This window comes from Lissotriton helveticus, chromosome 1_1 (genome assembly GCF_964261635.1).
Source record: "Lissotriton helveticus chromosome 1_1, aLisHel1.1, whole genome shotgun sequence".
Classification (NCBI taxonomy): domain Eukaryota; kingdom Metazoa; phylum Chordata; class Amphibia; order Caudata; family Salamandridae; genus Lissotriton; species Lissotriton helveticus.
Window position 1 is genome coordinate 1,265,743,149 of NC_136057.1, and position 18,190 is coordinate 1,265,761,338.

Sequence of the window (18,190 nt, forward strand, 5' to 3'; positions counted from 1 at the left end):
ATAAGAGCATTCCCATAGTCGAGCCGGCTGATTATTAGGCCCTGCACAAGCGGTTTTCTTGATTCAAGTGGGCTCCATTGGAAAACTTTGCGTAGGCTCCGCATTAATCTATAGCAAATCCCTGCTACATGGTCTTTCATGGACAATTTGTTATCAATCATCATTCCTAGGTTGCGAACTACAAGTTTGGGGGACGGACAAGGGCCAAGATTCTGAGGTCACCAGTCACTGGACCAGTATTCATTGCACTTCACGAAGTGGATGATCTCCGTTTTACTAGCGTTAAGCTGGAGATGATAAGTTTGCATCCAGGTGCTGATATGGACCATGCAGTTTGTGAATCTGAGTTTAGTGTTTGATGGATCAGGGTCCAAGGTGATCAGTAGTTGAGTGTCGTCTACATACGACACTGTGTCAGACCTGCGGGATCTAATCACCCTCGCCAGGGGTGCCACAAAGATTCAAAAGAGTGGGGCTGAGGATAGATCCTGGGTGACTCACTTATCTACCGTCCAACTTTGAAAGACGACAGTGCCAGTTTGGACCATCGATGTTCGGTCAGTTAGGCAACTCTTGAACCAGTTTAGGGCATTTCCCCCAATTCCTTTCTCCCACAGTCTATGTATTAGAGTTCTGAGAAAAATGGTATCAAACACCGCTGACAGATCAAGTAGGACAAGCATAGCTGACTGCCCGTTGTCCTGGGCCAGTCTAATATTGTCAACTACCTCTATCAGCCATGTTTCGTGCTGTGGACAGCCCTAAACCCAGATTGAGATGGGTCCAGCAATTTGTTATTCTCCAAAAAGGTTGTGAGTTGTTTGTTGACCAAGGACTCTAAAACGTTTCCGAAATAGGGAAGGAGAGAGAGATTGGTAGATAATTGCTAGGATCTTTAGGATCAATGGAAGACTTTTTCAGGTTAGTTTTGACCCTGGCTGCCTTCCAGATAGTGGGAAAGGTGGCACCATTTAAAGATAAATTAAAAAGATCTGTTAGACTTTTGAGGAGAACTGGGGCAATGTTGTAAATCATAAGGGATGAGACAGGGTCAGTCGGGGAGCCCGATTTTATTTTAAAGAGGGTAAGACTCACATCCTCCTGTATCTAAGTGAGTTCCATGAACTCATTTAGATAATTTAAGACAGGTTCTGGTTTGCTGGAGGGCGCAGTCTCATGGTGTTTAGTGGTTAAGTTAGGAAAGAGGTTATAGATGGTGTTCATTTTTTCCTAAAAAAATGCGGAAAGTTTGTTGGCTCAATCAGTTGAGGCGGGGCTTTCAGACTCGCAGGAGGGGGGACTAATGAATTCTTTTAATATTTTATACAGTTCTTTGTTTGAATTTTCAGTTTTGCCAATTCGGTTGCTGATGTATCTTTTTTTAGCTAATTGTATGTTAACCAGATAATGTCTGTGAATAAGGTTGTACTCCTGTCCATCCTCTATATTTTTAGTACTCCTCCATTTGGGTTTGGCTTTCCTGCTGGCCAACTTATCAGATTTTAAGTCTTTGTTGAACCATGGTGATACTTTATGCTTGAGTTTAACTTTAGTTATGGGTACGGCGCTGTCAAGCACCTGAGTGGTTGCCTTCTCAAAGGCTTCTGCTGCATGGTTTATATTATTTGTGTCTTTATAGGATGGAAGGATGAGGTAGGATGACAAGGTATCTAGACTAACTTTTTTCTCAGCTTCTGTTCACTGGTGCAGTTACAATAAGTTGGGACAGGCTGTAAACATAATTTAACAGGAGGTCTAAGGTGTGGCCTGCTGCATGCGTAGGCCCTGTTACCAATTGTCTTAGTCACAGTGTTTCAAGATTGGAGATCAGTTGAATAGTATCGGTGTCCCCTAAAAGTTCTGCATGAAAGTTGAAGTCACAGATGAGAAGAAAATTGTCGGCTGCTAGCACATGTGATGCAATGATCTCTATCAAATGATTTGTGAAATTAGTTTTTCTACTAGGTGGCCTGTAGACTAAGGCACCTCTCAAGGTTACCTTAGTATAGTTTCCCATTTTAAAGATACACAGTTCAACCCATTCTGAGAGATAGGTATCAAGTATGCTGATCTTGGTGTCAGCCCTGGCGGCAATTGCTAGGCCGCCTCCTCTCTTATTGTTCCGATCTAGTCTATTCAATGTATACTCAGAGGGGAAAGCAATTGCAACATCGGGAAGGGCTGCTACATGAAGCCAAGTTTCAGTAACAAAACGTTTGCCAACCTCGTATTGGTATGAAGGGGGAATTCAATGGTAACATGTTCTGTTTCTGAGTTATAAGGAAAAGATAATAAAGACTTTGCCATAGGGTTGAACTTGGGACTGACCAAGAATTGATCATTTTGGGCCTTAAGTTCTGAGCTCGAGTACTTATAGACTGCCATTGGATTGAATAAGAATATGAGCGTGCCGGTAAATGGTGGTAAACAAGTTAAAAGGATGCAGAAAAAGAAAATGAACAGGGGTTCCAGCGGCTGGCGTCATCCAGGCACGGACAGGCGCATCGGGGCTTGCCTTTGGCGCACCGCAGCGCTCGGCCGCGGCCCGTCCAAAATTATGTATGAGGGAGGCGGGAGGAAATGAGCGGCGTCTAGAGCATGGCCCTGTGAGTGAGATTTCACTCACTTCTTGTATTGCGAGTAGGTAGTGCCAAGTGCGACTCTCCTCTCAAGCGGCACCCGCCGTGGCGGAACAGGGACAGTGGCAGGAGAGTGAAGGCGTGTGAGCTGTTACAATTAATATACGGCGCAATATAATACCAATTCGCAAAGATTAAAGAGCAAGTCTAAAAAGAGCCAGTGTTGTGTATTAATGCGTTTGTACCTTCCGCAGCATGGGATAAGCATGAAGGATGGCAGGAGGGCCTTGAGCGCCAGAAGAATAGCCTGCAACACCAACAGCTTGACATGGATCCAGGCTTCCACTAGTTACCAGAGTCCTCTGATCTCTACCTCCCCTAGATGACCTCCTCAACCCAGCAGTGATGCACCGGTTACCACTGTCAGCTATGGGTGGGGATGGGAGAGGAGGTCTGCCATTGGTCTAACTGCGGTCAAGTAGCCACCAATGCATATTGCGTGCATTTACCTGCAAAACCTGGATGGTATCAGACAGGTTGCCATTGTGATAGGCCCACTGAAACTTCAGATTCCACTGCAGAGCATGCATATGCCACCTTGTGTATTGACATGCAGGATGAAGGAGGCCAACATGACAAGAAGCCTCAGAGCTGCTCTCTCAGATTAAGGATCAAGTCTGAAACATTTAGTATCAAAGCTTGAATGTCATTAACTTTTTACAACAGAGGGAAGGCCTTGAACGTCACAGTGTCCAACAAAGCTCCTATAAAAGGAAGCCTCTGTGAAGGAATCAGATGCAACTTGACGTCTTTGATAAATCAACAGAAGATTCACAGTCCTGAGGCGGTCTACGCCTGAATGTGGCAAGCCTGTCTTCAATGGCCGAGGTAGAGGGAAACTTTTATTCACGACCTCCACAGCTGAGCTGCAACCCCGGCCATCACTTTCAAGAACACCCGAGGGACACTACTGAGGCCAAATGGGAGCACAGCAAACTGAAAATCCTCATGGCCTACATTCAGTGCAGGTAAGCGTGGTGCGGTGAGGCAAGGCGGGATGGAAGTGATAAACGGAATAGAGAAAAAAAACAGACACTTACCTAGCGCTCAATGCAGGGAGAGCAAGGTAAGTGGTTTTATTTATTTTATTTTCACTATTCCTTCATTTGTCACTTCCACCCCCTCACCATGCTTACCTGCACCAGCGGCCACTGCCTACCTTGTCTGTGGGTCTGCAGGCAGGAACATGAAAATACACATCCTCCAGGCCTAAGGCCACAATCCAGTCATCCAAAACTAGGGCAAAGAGACCATGGGCCAGAATGACTACTTTGAAATTGTCCTTCCAGGAGAAGGCATTAATAATGCAAAGATCTGAGAAGCCCTCCAGTATGAGCAAATCGAGTGCAATAACCCATCCCCATTTCTAAGCACAGAACCCTCTCAATGATTCCTTTGGAGAGGAAAACTTCTACCTTCTGCATTAAAATGGCAGGTGTATCCTCCGAGTGCCAGTCCGGTGTGGGAGGAAGGTGTGATGGGTCTGGAAGAAAGGGTAGGACATAACCATGCTGAATGATCTAGCGGTTCTATCTGTCAGATTTGATGGATCGTCACCCTGGTATAAAGTACTGGATTCTTTCTACCCCAGGGGGGTTGCGTGCTGCTAAAGGCAAGCTAAATCGGCTTAGACTCTGTTGTCGCACGGGAGGGAAACAGAGAACTTATGACTTCAAGGACCAGAGCACTGCCTGCCTGTTCCAAACATTTGGCTACGAGAGGACTTGGTTGACTTCATAGGCAGCTGTGGATAATGGTGTTGCCTGTAGCCTCAGTTTTCTGAACTGGTGAGGAAGCTGCCTGGCAGGGGTCGAAAGAACAGTGAGCGTGTCGTGCCCCTACTTTCTTTAAAGTGTTTTAGGGCCAAATCGGTTTTGCTGCTGTTGTGGGCAACTGGAAGGCATATCCATAAGGGAGGCCCATACGTCGCCTGAGAAACATACGGATCGCATCCACTCATGGCGAGAGGGCACCACCTACATTAATGCCAACCACCCATACCAGACAATTAGTAGTATCAAGGCCAGCACAAATCATGTATTTGGCCGCATCCTGATCATCTCGATTTATTTGCCCCAAGAGGGCCTAAGTTCTTCCAGGACCACTAGCAAGATTTCACTGGGCATGACCTAGAGGGAAGGCACAAATATAAGCCCGATAATGAAACTTCACGGACTAACCTCCATGCTAGCCTGACAGAGGAGAACATGTGTTTCCTAACGCCTCAATCCTCTTTGACCCCCTGTCCAGGGGAAGTGGGCTGTTAGGCCTTGGGGGCTTCACCCTGCTGGTGGAAGACTGGACCACGAGACTCTCTGAAGTAGGATGCTGAGTAAGGAAAGCAAGGTTGCCAGAAGTCAGCCTATGGCTGGCAACCTGCCTATTCACCAGTGGACATGACCAGGGTTTTTAACCAAGTGCTGGTTAAGGTATCCTTAAAGGCTTCGACCAGAAACAAGACTCAGATAAGGCTGGCCAAAGTTGCAAAACCACGGTAGGTATTTTTGTCTGGATTCCAACTGAAGTTGGTTGAGGGTCTAGGACCTCTGCTTGTCATCTGATACCACGGCAAAGAAAGCACTCCCTTCCTTTAGAAGGCCAAGAGGTGAATGTAACCAAGTATCAGGGGAAGTAGTAAGGCAACTGTCCTCCTGCAAGTTCACATAAAGGGTGTCATCATCATAGTGGGGGGCAGGGTGGGGTAAATGATCCCCATCCCCCAGTAGTTATCAGAGGGCTGGCAAGCTCTAGTCAGAGTTAGAGCAAAAAAGAAAACAGCCTCCGAAGGCTTTGTGAGCCTTTTTGACAGATCTTGAAGTACCTTCCCTCTCATCCTCAAGCCATGATTTCTTTGGTTTAGATTTTTTGAAGGCAGATTAACAACCTATTCTTTCTGTACAAGGTTTTTGAGGAAAATATTTGGCAGAATTTACAATCCTCCACCTTACAAGAGAGGTGTTGGCAGTAAGCACAATCCTTGTAGGGATCTTGAGATTGCAGTCTCATCTTCCCACAACGACCACAAGGTCAGAAGAGACCTTTTTTGGATGTCTCTGACATGAGGTACAATGAGATTTTAAATCAAATGGTGCTAAACATTTCCTTCATACAGTTCAATCTTGTTGGGAAGTAAACTAGTTCAATATTTCCAGGTTTTTCTGAAGCAAAGTGAGCAGAGCTCAGGGAAACTTCCTGCACACCATGTGTGGGACAATATTCCCAGTATGATGGGCTCAGGGTGCTGAAATCTGACTGAAGTTTAGTCGCTTTTAAAAGTATGGGAATAAGATATGCAAGTTCATGTTTCTAGCCCTTACAGACTAGTATAATTCAGTACTGCTTTCTAATTCTTCTGTGGCACTCCCAAATAGACAAAGGGGATTCATTCAAGCATGGGAATCTATGAAAAACCCAATACTGGAGAACTATTTTTACTGGGCCATATATTTGTCAGTAATGGTTTAAAACGTTAGGAAAACAGATTTTATGTTTTGATACAGAATATAGGGGTTGGGTTCAAAATGTTCACGTTGTATTGTATTATATAACTTTCATGCATGAAGAACATAAACGAGTTTTCAACATCAATATTATGTGATATAACATATGGCATCGCTTCCTGTGTTGGGGAGCTCAGAACAGCATGTGACTATTAACAAAATAACATTTGTTTATAAAAAAAATGATTTTATGTACTTGTATATTTTTCTTAAGATATTGTAAATTTAGATGGAGGAATCAGATCAATAAATATTTTGACTGCACTGGAGTTTCATCTAAGTGGAAGTTTAAATGGCAGAAAAAAAATGTATTGTAAATGGTTACCTTATTGGTGCCAATGGAAATATCATCATCGTTTTCAGAGCCTTCAAATCTAGCATATTCTTCAACATCTTGCCATTCTTTATTATCTTTGTGAAAGTACAAACTAGTGCCTGATAAAACAACAAATAAAGTTAGGTTAAGAAGTGCTGGTGTCTATAAAGATCTAAAATTGCTAGAGTAATATTACAAAATATTCTACCTTTTAAGAAACAGTGCCAAATTGTTGTAGGCCAAGAATGGCACCATCCTAGATCATCGTCATCAGACAGCGAAGACAGTGAGAAAATACCAGACTCTGACTCAATACTTGCCTAATAAAAGGAAAAACATAATGAACATAAGAAACAGTTTTTCCTTCCTTTCTACATGTAGAACAAGTTACTTACCTTCGGTAATGTTGTTTCTGGGGGGACACTAACTACATATTTCTTGTCTTGTGAATATCCCCAGGTTCAAGACTGGATCCTGAGATTTTTCTTAGTATTGCTCCTGAATGCCACCAGATGGCATCATGCAACTCCACATCGATTCAGTCTAGCACCAGAGGTTATGCCAGAGCCACATAGAAATGCTACCCCTCCGCACTGATGTACGTTTCTTTCTAGATTTTCTACATCATTGGATGCGGAGCTTAAAGAGGAATCAGATATGACAGTGCACATTTCTCTAAGTTGGCAACACTGGGTGTGCGAGGGCTGTGAGGACTTTGCAGCTAGATGGAGCATGCACAAGAAAGAGCCTTGCCAAAGGTATGCAAGTTGTTCTTCAGATGGATAATTCTAACCACAGATTCCTCATCTTGTAAGCAGATACCAAAGCAGTGACTCCCAAGGTGGCAGTGATTCCCAGGTGTTGGGCCTGTGCAATGGCTCAAACCAAATGGTCCTACAGGATCGAAAGAAGCAAGTGCACTTATTCGACCAGTGCAATGGTCGAATAAGCTGCCAGACTTTCCACAGACTACTTCTAGGCCAATGCAGGTCTTATTACAAAAGGTCTATCTACTTCAATATGGTCCTTTGGTGCACTGCCTTACCTTTCTTTGCTCAGGAGACCCAAGGAAGAGCTGATAGTCCACCCAATGGTCCCTGGTACAATCGATGAAGCCCAAAAATACTTTTGGCTTTAAACAATAGAGCCTCTGCTAGTCTTTCGATGGGTGAGGAGTAGGAGCAAAGACGGCAGGAATGCTGCCCTAGCCCCCAACATCAGTTTGTTTGAGAAAAATGTGGTGTATTGTGGATGAATCGGGAGAGCTTGCAGCTCATTCACAGGATGAGCCGAAGTTATCATAATGAGAAAGACTTTTTTGATAGTCAATCGGCTTTGAGCCGTGCATCGGCTCAAATGGGGTTCACAAAGAAAGTGAGAACCAAATTAAGGTCCTACTGCCACATCACAAAGGCTTGTGCAGATATGAGCAAGACCTTTAAGAAAACGCATCATGACAGATTTAAATAAGGACGGTTGGTCTGATAAGCACAAAAAGTCAGAAAAGGCCAACATAGAACCTTTAACAGTGCTCATAGCAAGTCATTGCTGGGCTAAAGACAGCACAAGAAGCAAAACATCAAGTAACCTTGCCTATAATGGCTCTAGATGGTGGGAATTTCACCAGGACGTAAGCTTATTCCAGCATCTGGAAAAACTGTTTTTGTAGATGGATGCCTCTCGGCTACAATGGCATCCACTACTACAGGTTGGATGGTGGTGAATGGGAGGGAGTGAGGCATGTGGGGGGAGAGGACTCAACTATTAACCTCCACACACTGAGCTTTAGATTGCACAGGTCAGGGTGCAGCACCTTATCATGCTACTGTGACAGAGGAGCCTCCCGAATTAGTACCCTGATTGGAGGACAGATTCATGCCAGAATACAGAGCCACTAGGATGACATAGACTCGGTCGTTAATGCTCTTCTGAACTCTGGGCAGGAGAGACAATGGAGAGAAAGTGTTCATAAATCCAAAGTTCCACTCCAGGTGGACTCAGTCTCAGACAGAGAGACTTACTGGGAATTCAGGAGCCAAGGTATTGACATTGCACTATCTTGGCAGTGCCAAATGTATCGAGGTAGGGTTCTTCCTATTGCCAGTAGATGCCCTGTTTCACCTCCAGGTCTAGCTTCCATTTGTAATCCACTAGGTGTCACTAACGGAGTTAATCAGTCCTGGCATTTAAACATCCTGCCAAATGATCACTGACCAGGGAGATGGCCTGCCGACTCAGCCAGTTCAAGGTGCAGCGCTCTTGGAACAGGCCCATGATCATACTCTCCCTTGCTTAGTGCACTACAACATGGCAGTGGTGCTGTCTGGGTCTGGAGGACCTGGACCAACCTCCCTTTGATGGCAGGAAGGCTTTTAATGCCACATAAATGTCCTGCAACTCAAACAGACTGATGTGGAAAATGGTCTACACAGAAGACCCAAGTCTTCTGACATCAACCTCTCTCAGATGTCACCCCAATACCAACAGGAACACGTCCGTCGCCACAGTCTGCTCCGGGTGGGGTAGTGATAAGAGTATTCCGTCGGTCCAACTGCGGTTGAGTAGCCACAACTGGAGGTCTTTTACAGGCTCTTCTGAAACTTGAATAAAATCAGACAGGTTGCCTAGGTGCTGAGACCATACAGACTTCAGATCCCATTGCACAGCCGCACGTGCTCTTTGGCATAGTCCACCAGGAGGTTGCAGGAGGTCAAGCAACTAAGATGTCTCAGAACCACTCTCAAAGAGACCAAGCCCTAAGGCTGAAACATTGGGATCATATTCGAAATGTCCTGGACTCGAACTGGATTCGCCTATGATTAACAAAGACAAAGTGATGCGGCTGTGATTCAAACCAATCCTGCCTCACACAGCACAGAAATTGGAGCTTGGATAAGAGGTGTTCTTAGAGACACTTAGTAACCCGAGTTCCAATAGAGCTTTTGGTATTAACCAAAAGAAATTTCCTCTTTCTAGAAGAATCACTTTGGAGCCCAACTCACAAAGTAGATTGCTTTGAAAGATAAGAGTAGTTTTAGAGATCTTTGATAATCCGCAAAAATATCCAGACAGACTGACTCATGAGTATCTACCACTTTCTTAGATTTTATAAGCACTGCTCTTCCCTTATACTCATACAGATTGTTCAGAGTTAACAGCCATCGAAGGTGTTAGGAGGTTGTCCAATATTTGGGGGTCTACTACTAACTGGTGAGCCAGTCTTCAACAGCCAAACTTCAAGGTAGGGGAAGACTGATATTCCCAATCTCCGAAGAGGTGCTGCTATCACTGCCATCACTTTTGTGCACATCCGAAGGTAGGGCCGAAAGGGAGGATGGAAAACTGAAAATGATCCTGGCCCACCTTGAACTGCAGGCAACACAGTTGGAATATTATCGGAGAGTAATGGTAGGGCAGATCCTTGCTAGACTATCTGAAGCACCCATCTGTTAGATATAAGGCTCTGCCACCTGTGGCGGAAACACCTTATCCTGCCTCCAATAGGATGGTCATGTGCCACAGACCGTAAACTAGAGCATTTTGGAGGTGGCAATGCAGTGCCCTGAAGGGCCTGGGTGTTGACAGCTGGATCCCCATCCCCGGCCTTGAAAGAACTGGGGGCACAGGGGAGGGGTCGGCTCATCTGGATGTGGGCATCTGTGCTGTCTTTGAGCCAAGTCTCTTCTGAAGCCTCAAAAATGGGGAAACTGTTAGGACTACTGACACAGGCACAGAAAGGCAGAGGGAACGTGGTGTAGCCCTCCTTACCTCAAAGCACTCACAGGCCGAGTCTGCCTTCTCTACAAAGAGAGGGGTGCCACATGGCATGTCCATTAGTGATGCCTGAATACCACCTGAGAACTCCGTGGACCTCATCCACATGCGACACTGAAGCACAACACTGGTACAGACTACCATATCCAAACACTCCGTGGTGCCCACCCCAGAGCAGATGTCTTACTTCACTGCGCCCTGACCATCTTGAATGATCTGAGCGAATTTTGGCCTTTAAATCCTCTGGGACTGACAGGAAAGTTTCAGCCACAGAGTCCCATAATGAACAGGAGTGGTGTCCTAGTCATCAGCTAGCATTGACGGGTGTAATGGCAAGGCTGGCCAAGGAAAACATTCTCTTTCCGAATACCTTCATTCTCTTTGACTCCCTATCTGCAGGGGTTGTACAGAAGAAAATGGGATTGACTCTGCTGGTGTAAGCCTGTACCACCAGGCTCTCTGGAGTAGGGTGCAGCATAGGGAATTCATGGTCACCAGGAGCTGGCTTATTGTGACATCCCAGTTGACTATTCACTGGTGGTCACAAATTAGATTTTTACCAAGTGCCCAAGAGGGCATCAATAAATGCCACAGTATATATGAACATGGGTTCTGAGGAAGATTGTCTGAGTTGTAGGACATCTGTGAGCATAATAGTCTTTACTTGAACTTAAGGTAATTGCAGATCCAGGACTTGCACTGCCCTTCGAATAACCATGGCAAAGGACATAGAAATGTCTGTAACAAGTACAAGTCGGAGGTTAGGAGCTGGAGAGACACTAGCCCTGTATGCGGGACATGTCTAGCCCACTGGGCTCCTGTAAGTCCATATAGAAAGCGTCATCATCCTACTGTGAGAAATAATCATCCCCACCATAGCAGTCATCACTAAATGGAGGCTGGCTCTGATTGGAGTCAGACCCAAAGAGTTATTCGAATACTGGAGGGGGGCCTCTAAGCAAATGCACTGTTTTGTGTGAGCTGGAAGGAATGTGGGCCGAGCACGTAGGAAGTGAACTAAAGCACAAGTTGGTTTGAGGACAGATTTGGTTCAGAATCGGACAGATCTATGGGCTGGATGTCTACCAGCAGTGCTGGTGCAGCACATACTAGCATGGATCATAGCACCAGGAGCGGGATTGCCTCAGGAGTCGAAGCTAGACCCAAAGAAGGTTTAAGAAGCATAGCCAGTGCAGAGAGTAGATAGACACCTGATTTAGGGCTTCTGCGGATCCCTGCCTGCTGTATAAGTTAAGGTACCCATGATGGTCATCATGGCATCCTTAAGCACCTCAATTTTCTTTGAAGTCGCAGACTGACCCAGGATCTTTAGGTGCATCGGAATTGCCTGCAGACTCAGTTTGTCTACAGGGAACCAAGAGCGAGACCGCAGAGCAGCTAGGTATCCTCGCGTTTTTTCCAGAAAGAGAGGAACACGGCCCACTTATACGTCTTGCATTTTTTTCTTTGTTTTTGACTTGCCCAAAGACTTGGGGTGCAACAAAGATCAACTGCAGGACCAGCCAGGAGACCGGGAACAGGTCAGACTGAGCAGGAACTGCACCTACGTGATTTCCGATGAAGTGCAATGATGTACAGCTGGCTTCATGGTGCCAGAACCCTTTTGGATTTATTAGGGCACACTCCCCAAACAACTTGGGAGTCGTGGTCCGACCCTAGATACCAGTGACGACATGTCACAGATATTTGACTGCGACAATCCCTACAAGGTTTAAAGGCTGTGGTTTTAGAGAGTGACATTTCTTTTGTACACTCAAAAAAAAAAATCTTTAGAAGAAAAATCTCCAGATCCAGTCTGGTACCCGAGGGCATTCACAAGGTGGGGAATCTGCAGTTATAAGTATCTGCCTGAAAACATTCTTGAAATCGATTTTTTCGAAAGTACAGATTGTTAGAGAAATAATTTGTCAACGTTTCAGAAACTATTGTAATTAAACATTTCTGATAATTACCAATTAATTCTTAAGCATTACCTGTTCCTGCTTTATTGAGGTTTCCTCCTTCCAATGATGCTTTGAGAGGTTTAGCTCAGACTCAGAAGAAGCTGGTGGAGGACGAGCGTAGGAATGTAAACTTTTACTAGTGGCAATTATGTTAACAGGAGAAGATCTGTAACAAAGAACCATCAAATATATGAACAAATGAAAACAGTAGTAAAAAAACATTTTTTTAAATAGCTGCACACGTGACAGAGACCACATCAAGGAAGCATGGCATGCTGGGAGAACGTCCTACGCCACAAATAACAGAACAAACAACTAAAAATTCTTCAAAGTTGCCCATGAAGAAACTATCTTCATCTGCACAGCACATGTGATTAGGCCCCTGGTAGATAGTACCTCTCTTAATAGTGCTTACAAACCACAAATGAGCAGTGCTATTAATCTGAAAATGTGGTACTGTTGTAATATCCTAACATCTACGTCGGTTGGGGTACGTTGTTATACTGTGCCTTTTGTAACTATCTTTGCCTTTACGAGTTTTTAAGATCTTTAACAAGCCTCAAATAAGGCGCGTATTTCAAATTCAAAACAATGACAATATTATAGCATCACTAGAAAATTAGCTTAATCTGCAACAGATTTGACCAAAGGCAGACGAGTGTCAACAATAAGCAAACCATAAATTGGCATGGACTGTAATGCATAATGAGATGATTTCATTGGTAAGAAAGCTTGCACATCTTTCATAAGTGAGTAACTTATGTGTTTATGCCCTGCTTCATTCTCAACATGTGAGAATGTTATTTTTCAATTAACCAGCTGTTCATTCTGGTAATAACACTTAAGCTTGTGCATAAGGAATATGCTCATGGAATGGGAAAATGCACGTTAGAAGAATAAAATATGTATGTATGTATCTCAGGAAAGCAGCTGAAGTTTCTTTAGCCAAGGGAGAGCACAGGGATACCTTCCAGGAGCACCACCTCGGGGTGGAAGCACACTTCAGCCCCCCTCAAGTGGGCAAACCCACTCCTGAATGGAAAATGTTTGAAGTGGATGTAATGGGTGTTGGGGCAACTGAATACTTCAGCATCTGTATGTGTAAGTCACATATTTTGCTTGTTGAGCTTGGGACCAAGTAAATTTCACACGGTCTATTTCCGTATTCATTCTCTCAACATTCACTTCAGGTCTGGGGGGAAGAGTCCAGCAGGCATTGGCCTAATACTGGCATGCCTGTAAATTTTAAATAATAGTGTTGCACATACATATTGCCATCTAGGGTTAGTCGGTCACCGGCATCCAAAGTTGCTCTTGGTGAATGGCAAGACTGCAGTTTTCTGCTTTAAAAAATGTCTGTGCTTATACTTAGCAAGTGCCCCATATCATCACACAAGTCTCAACCTTATCATGCAATGGAGTTTCCAACCAGTGAGAGGGATAGTAGTGATTAACATCTACAAGAAATTTCTTAAGGCTTTGGATGAACAACAATCTCTCTCTCTCTCTCTCCCCAGATGACCCAGGTGCGCACCCCATCCCTGAGGAGATGCATCCGTGATCAGGGATTGTTTTGGGAGAGGGTCATGAAAAGGAACTCCCAATCTATATCTATATCTATATCTATATATATATATCTATCTCTCTCTCTCTCTCTCTCTCTCTCTCTCTCTCTCTCTCTCTCTCCCCCCTTCCCCCTCCTCCCACCCCCCTCCCTCCCCCCTCCCCCCACCCCCTCCCCCCTCCCCCCACCCCCTCCCTCTTCCCCCCAGCCCCCCACCCCACTCCCTCCCCACCCCCTCCCTCCCACCCCCCTCCCTCCCACCCCCCTCCCTCGATCCCCCCACCACCCCACCCCACTCCCTCCCCACCCCCTCCCTCCCCCATCATCGATAACAGTCTCTCCTCCGAAGGAAACACTTTTCCTAGGAAGGAGTCTAGAGTGGTGCCCAGATAGTGGAGCATTTGAGTGTGCTGATGAACTGATTTCACCATGTTCACATGAAGGCCCAAGCGGTGTAGTAGATTTAGGCAGGTGCGATAGTGGTTCTTCACCAGGTGAGAAGATGAACCCTTCAACAGTCCAGGTATGGATACTCAAACAGGCCTTGGCGATGTAATGCTGACATGCATTTTGTGAATACCTATGTCGCAGATTTGAGGCCAAACAGTAAGACTCTGAACTGGTAATGCTTTGCGTCTACTATGAATCACAGGAAATTGCGATAACGTGGAGCAATTGGAATGTGGAAGTATGCATCTTGGAGATCTACAGAACACATCCAATCCCCTTTCTGTAGATGTGGATATATTTGATGGAGCGCAAACATACGAAACTTCGCCTTTCGGATGACCTTGTTCAGAGATCGGAGTTTCAGGATAGGTCTGAATTTGTGCGCTTGGTCTTTCTTCGGTACAAGGAAGTATCTGGAGTAGACTCCTTTTCCCCGTTGAGCAGAAGGGACATCTTCTATGGCTATTTGTCGTAGAAGGATCGACACTGCCTGATGCAGCAAATCCAGGTGGTGAGGACGTGATCGTACTGGAGGAATGTCTCTTGGAGGTGTGCTGAAACATAGTGCATATCCATTGCGCAGTATATTTAGCACCCACTGATCTTTGATTATGCTGCGTGACTTATGTGATTTGAGATACTTCCTCCCACTGGAGTGAGCAACGGTGCTAGAGGAAGCGGAAACTCATTGCTTTCCTGGAGTTTTAGCTGTGGTGGAGGATGGCTGCTGATGTCCTCCTCTGCCTCTAGAGGAACGAGGGCCTTGATATCGTGACTTGGATTGCTGCCTTTTCCATCATTGAGGGGTTTGAACCCTCTGATGGTAGGTCTTGCGATTGTAAGGCTTGTAGCGATGCCTGAATTCCTTTTTCTTCTCCAAGCCTACGGTCTTCAGAGTATCTAGCTCCGACTTCATTCTGGCCATCTCCTCATCAGTGTGTCAACCAAAAAGAGAGTTGCCAGAGAACGTAAGATTTAAAATACGTTGCTGAGCTTCCGGTTTCAAAGCTGTTAGGCACAGCCAGAAAGACCTCCGTGAGCATAAGAATGTGCAGCCAGAGAAGCCCCATCCACTGCTGTGCTGATCACTTGATTGGCTACCAGCGCCCCTTCCTGGAGAATCTCCGCAAAATCTTGGCGATCCTCTTTCGGCAGCTTCTCTTTAAAGCGTTCCAAGGAATCCCATAAGGATCTGTCGTAACGGCCCAATAGGGCTGCAGCGCTAGACACCTTCAAAGAAGACGCCGCAGAACCGCATCCCTTACTCCCCCAAGCATCCTGAGCTCTACTCTCCTTGTCTGGAGGAACAGAGGAAGAAGCAGCACCAGCATGCGTTTTCCTTGCTGCTGTGATGATCACAGAGTCCAGTGGGGGATCTGATTTTAGAAATAAAGGATCCGATTCTGCAGGCTTGTACTTTTTCTGGATCCTCGCCAGAGCAGCTCTAATGGAGGAAGGGGTGAGAATTTGTCCATTACTGGTTGAAGAAGACCAGGGATCAGTGGGAGCAAAGGTCTAGTCGTAGACCTCTGATGGAGTCTCAAATATGACTTACATAGACGTTTGAGGTGCAGACATATCTATATTCAGTTTTTGCGCCCCTCTAGCAAGGACACCCGTCAGGTTACGAGAGTAGTCCCTTTTTGAAGAGTGAGTCGAGGAAGACTACCAAGATGGTGTTCCTCTTTTACGATGAGCATGAGATGGTCTTTGCTCCGGAGATTTGTCTTGGTGATCCCTGGTCCGAGTATAAGGTGATCTGTTCACCTCTTGCACCAGTTGTGCTAATGGAGATCTATGCAGTGGACTGGAATAGTCCGTAGGCCGCTGTGCTTGGCAGGAAGGCTCTTTCTGCCATTGATGGAGGAGAAGAAGCCATTTTGGCAAAAGATGAACATAGGGTGATTTTTGCCTTCGTGGAGAGGTTCTGGGTGATTTTCTTGTCTGTTGCTCTTGAGACGGAGAAGATGAGCTTCTCGACGTTGGGAGCACCTGGGGGAAGCTCATAACTGAACCAGAGGACTCAATGCGGTCTTTGGAGGCCCAGCGGCGTCTTAAGGAATGATGTGACGTCAATGGAGTGCCTCGATGTCGAACAACTATGTGTCATCAGTACCGGTGAACTTTGAGAGGGATCTTCTCTTAGACGTTGACCTTTCTTTGTGCCTCGATGTCGAATGTTCCGATGTCGAACACCTGGACCTCACCGATCTCACCCTCTACCTTGAGCGTCTGGGAGACCTCAATGAAGTGTGAAACGACGGAGAAACCCTTCTCGACCTTGTGTCCCTCGATCTCTTGGATCTCTCTCTCGACGCTGAGCGTCTAACGGAACCCAACAGAGTTGAGATCGGAGACCTTCAAGACGTCTATGGAGACTGCCGTCTCAACATCGAACGTCGCCTTGAATACTTCACATTGGGTCTCGACGACATCCTTTTTCGCCGTCGATACAGATCTAGACCTCGACGTTGATCATCATTTGGCTGACAACGGAGGTGTCTGCTTGGACGTCGAATGCCTTGCCCCTGGTGACGACGAGGCACGTCTCGACATTGACCGGCGCCTGGTTGACGGCTACGGAGACGCCCGTTTCGATGCCAATCGCCGTTCCACTGGTGGCGGCAGAGCATGTCTCGATGTCGAACGCCGTACTGACAGCGGTGAAGGAGACTTATCACTCGACGTTGTGCGAGCCCGCACCAACGGAGAACGACTCTTTGACGCCGATCGTCGCTGGGTTGACGACGGCGGAGGATCTGACGTAACTGTAGTCTTCCTCGACGACCGGTGTTCTCTTGACGGCGAGCTTGCCGTCTATGGTCTTTTCGTCTACATTTTCAATGCCTGTGGAGGTATTTTAGGCCCCGAGCCCGACGCTGATGGAGAGCAGATTGTAAGAACAAAAGTTACTTACCTGTAAACTGTGGTTCTCCAGTAATGGTGTCTTTCATAGATTCACATGCTTGAATATTCCCCATCGTCGAAGTGGGAGCCCCATGGTACATAACATAGCAATATAGCCATAACACAAGCATATATACATAAAGAAAGCAAAAACCATAGAGTTTTCGCTAGATAGACAACATATCACTTCTATGATATATCATAGTCAATATGTTTTGGTCCAAATTCCGGCCAATCAGGCATCAGCACCCACTTAGAATGTTCTCCTCAGAGGCTCAGGCCCTCAGATTTTCGTAGCACAAGAGTAATATAGAGCCAAGAGATAAAGAGAGAGCCTCTGAGGGGAGGAGGGTGAGTCGCATGTGAATCTATAAAAAGACACCAATACTGGACAACCACAGTTTACAGGTAAGTAACTTTTGTTCTTCTCCAGTATTGGGGTGTCTTTCATAGATTCACATGCTTGAATAAGAATAGTGAGCAGTGGAGTTAGAATAATACAAGGTACTTATCATTCAACATAATATTAATAATAATAATAATAATAATACACAGTACAAAAAGACTGAAATATATATCAAGGAAAACATGTACCTTGTGTACAGGAGGAGGGAAGCAACAGAAGCTCACCTTATTAAAAAAAGATTTCGTAGGATTGCCTGTCCCACGGCTGCGTCAGCGTTGTCAGCAGAATCCAGACAGTAATGTTTCGTAAAGGTGTGCCTGCTGGAACCATGTTGTAGATCTGCAGATGTGATGAAGAGGCACACCAGCAAACAGTGCTGTAGAAGAGGAAACCTTTCTAGTAGAATGCGCTCAAACAGTTGCAGTAAGTGGTTTTCCCGCTTGCTGATGGCAAAAAGCAATCGCAGTAGATATCCAGCATGCAATTGTTTGTTTGGTGACTGGATGTCCTTTTCGCATCCGCCTGTAGGCCACAAAAAGCTGGTCAGTCTTACGGATAGTAGCCGTTCTTTGAAGGTAGAATTTTAGACACCTCTTAATATCTAAAGAATGAAGTGCTCTTTCTGCTGGTGTTTGAGGATTAGGAAAAAATGACCTTAAAACAACTGGTT

The 18,190-nt window shown here is 45.6% G+C and overlaps 1 protein-coding gene across 1 annotated transcript in view; it reads right to left on the reverse strand.

Moving 5' to 3' along the window:
- HBP1 (HMG-box transcription factor 1) overlaps positions 1 to 18,190 on the reverse strand; it is a 387,484-nt gene that overhangs the window by 243,905 nt on the left and 125,389 nt on the right. Inside the window, exons 5-7 of the mRNA XM_078680325.1 lie at positions 12,224 to 12,359; positions 6,664 to 6,775; positions 6,465 to 6,574 (exon numbers count right to left, since the gene is read on the reverse strand). Coding sequence (XP_078536451.1) covers positions 6,465 to 6,574; positions 6,664 to 6,775; positions 12,224 to 12,359 — 358 coding nt within the window. The remainder of the gene's footprint in view (positions 1 to 6,464; positions 6,575 to 6,663; positions 6,776 to 12,223; positions 12,360 to 18,190) is intronic.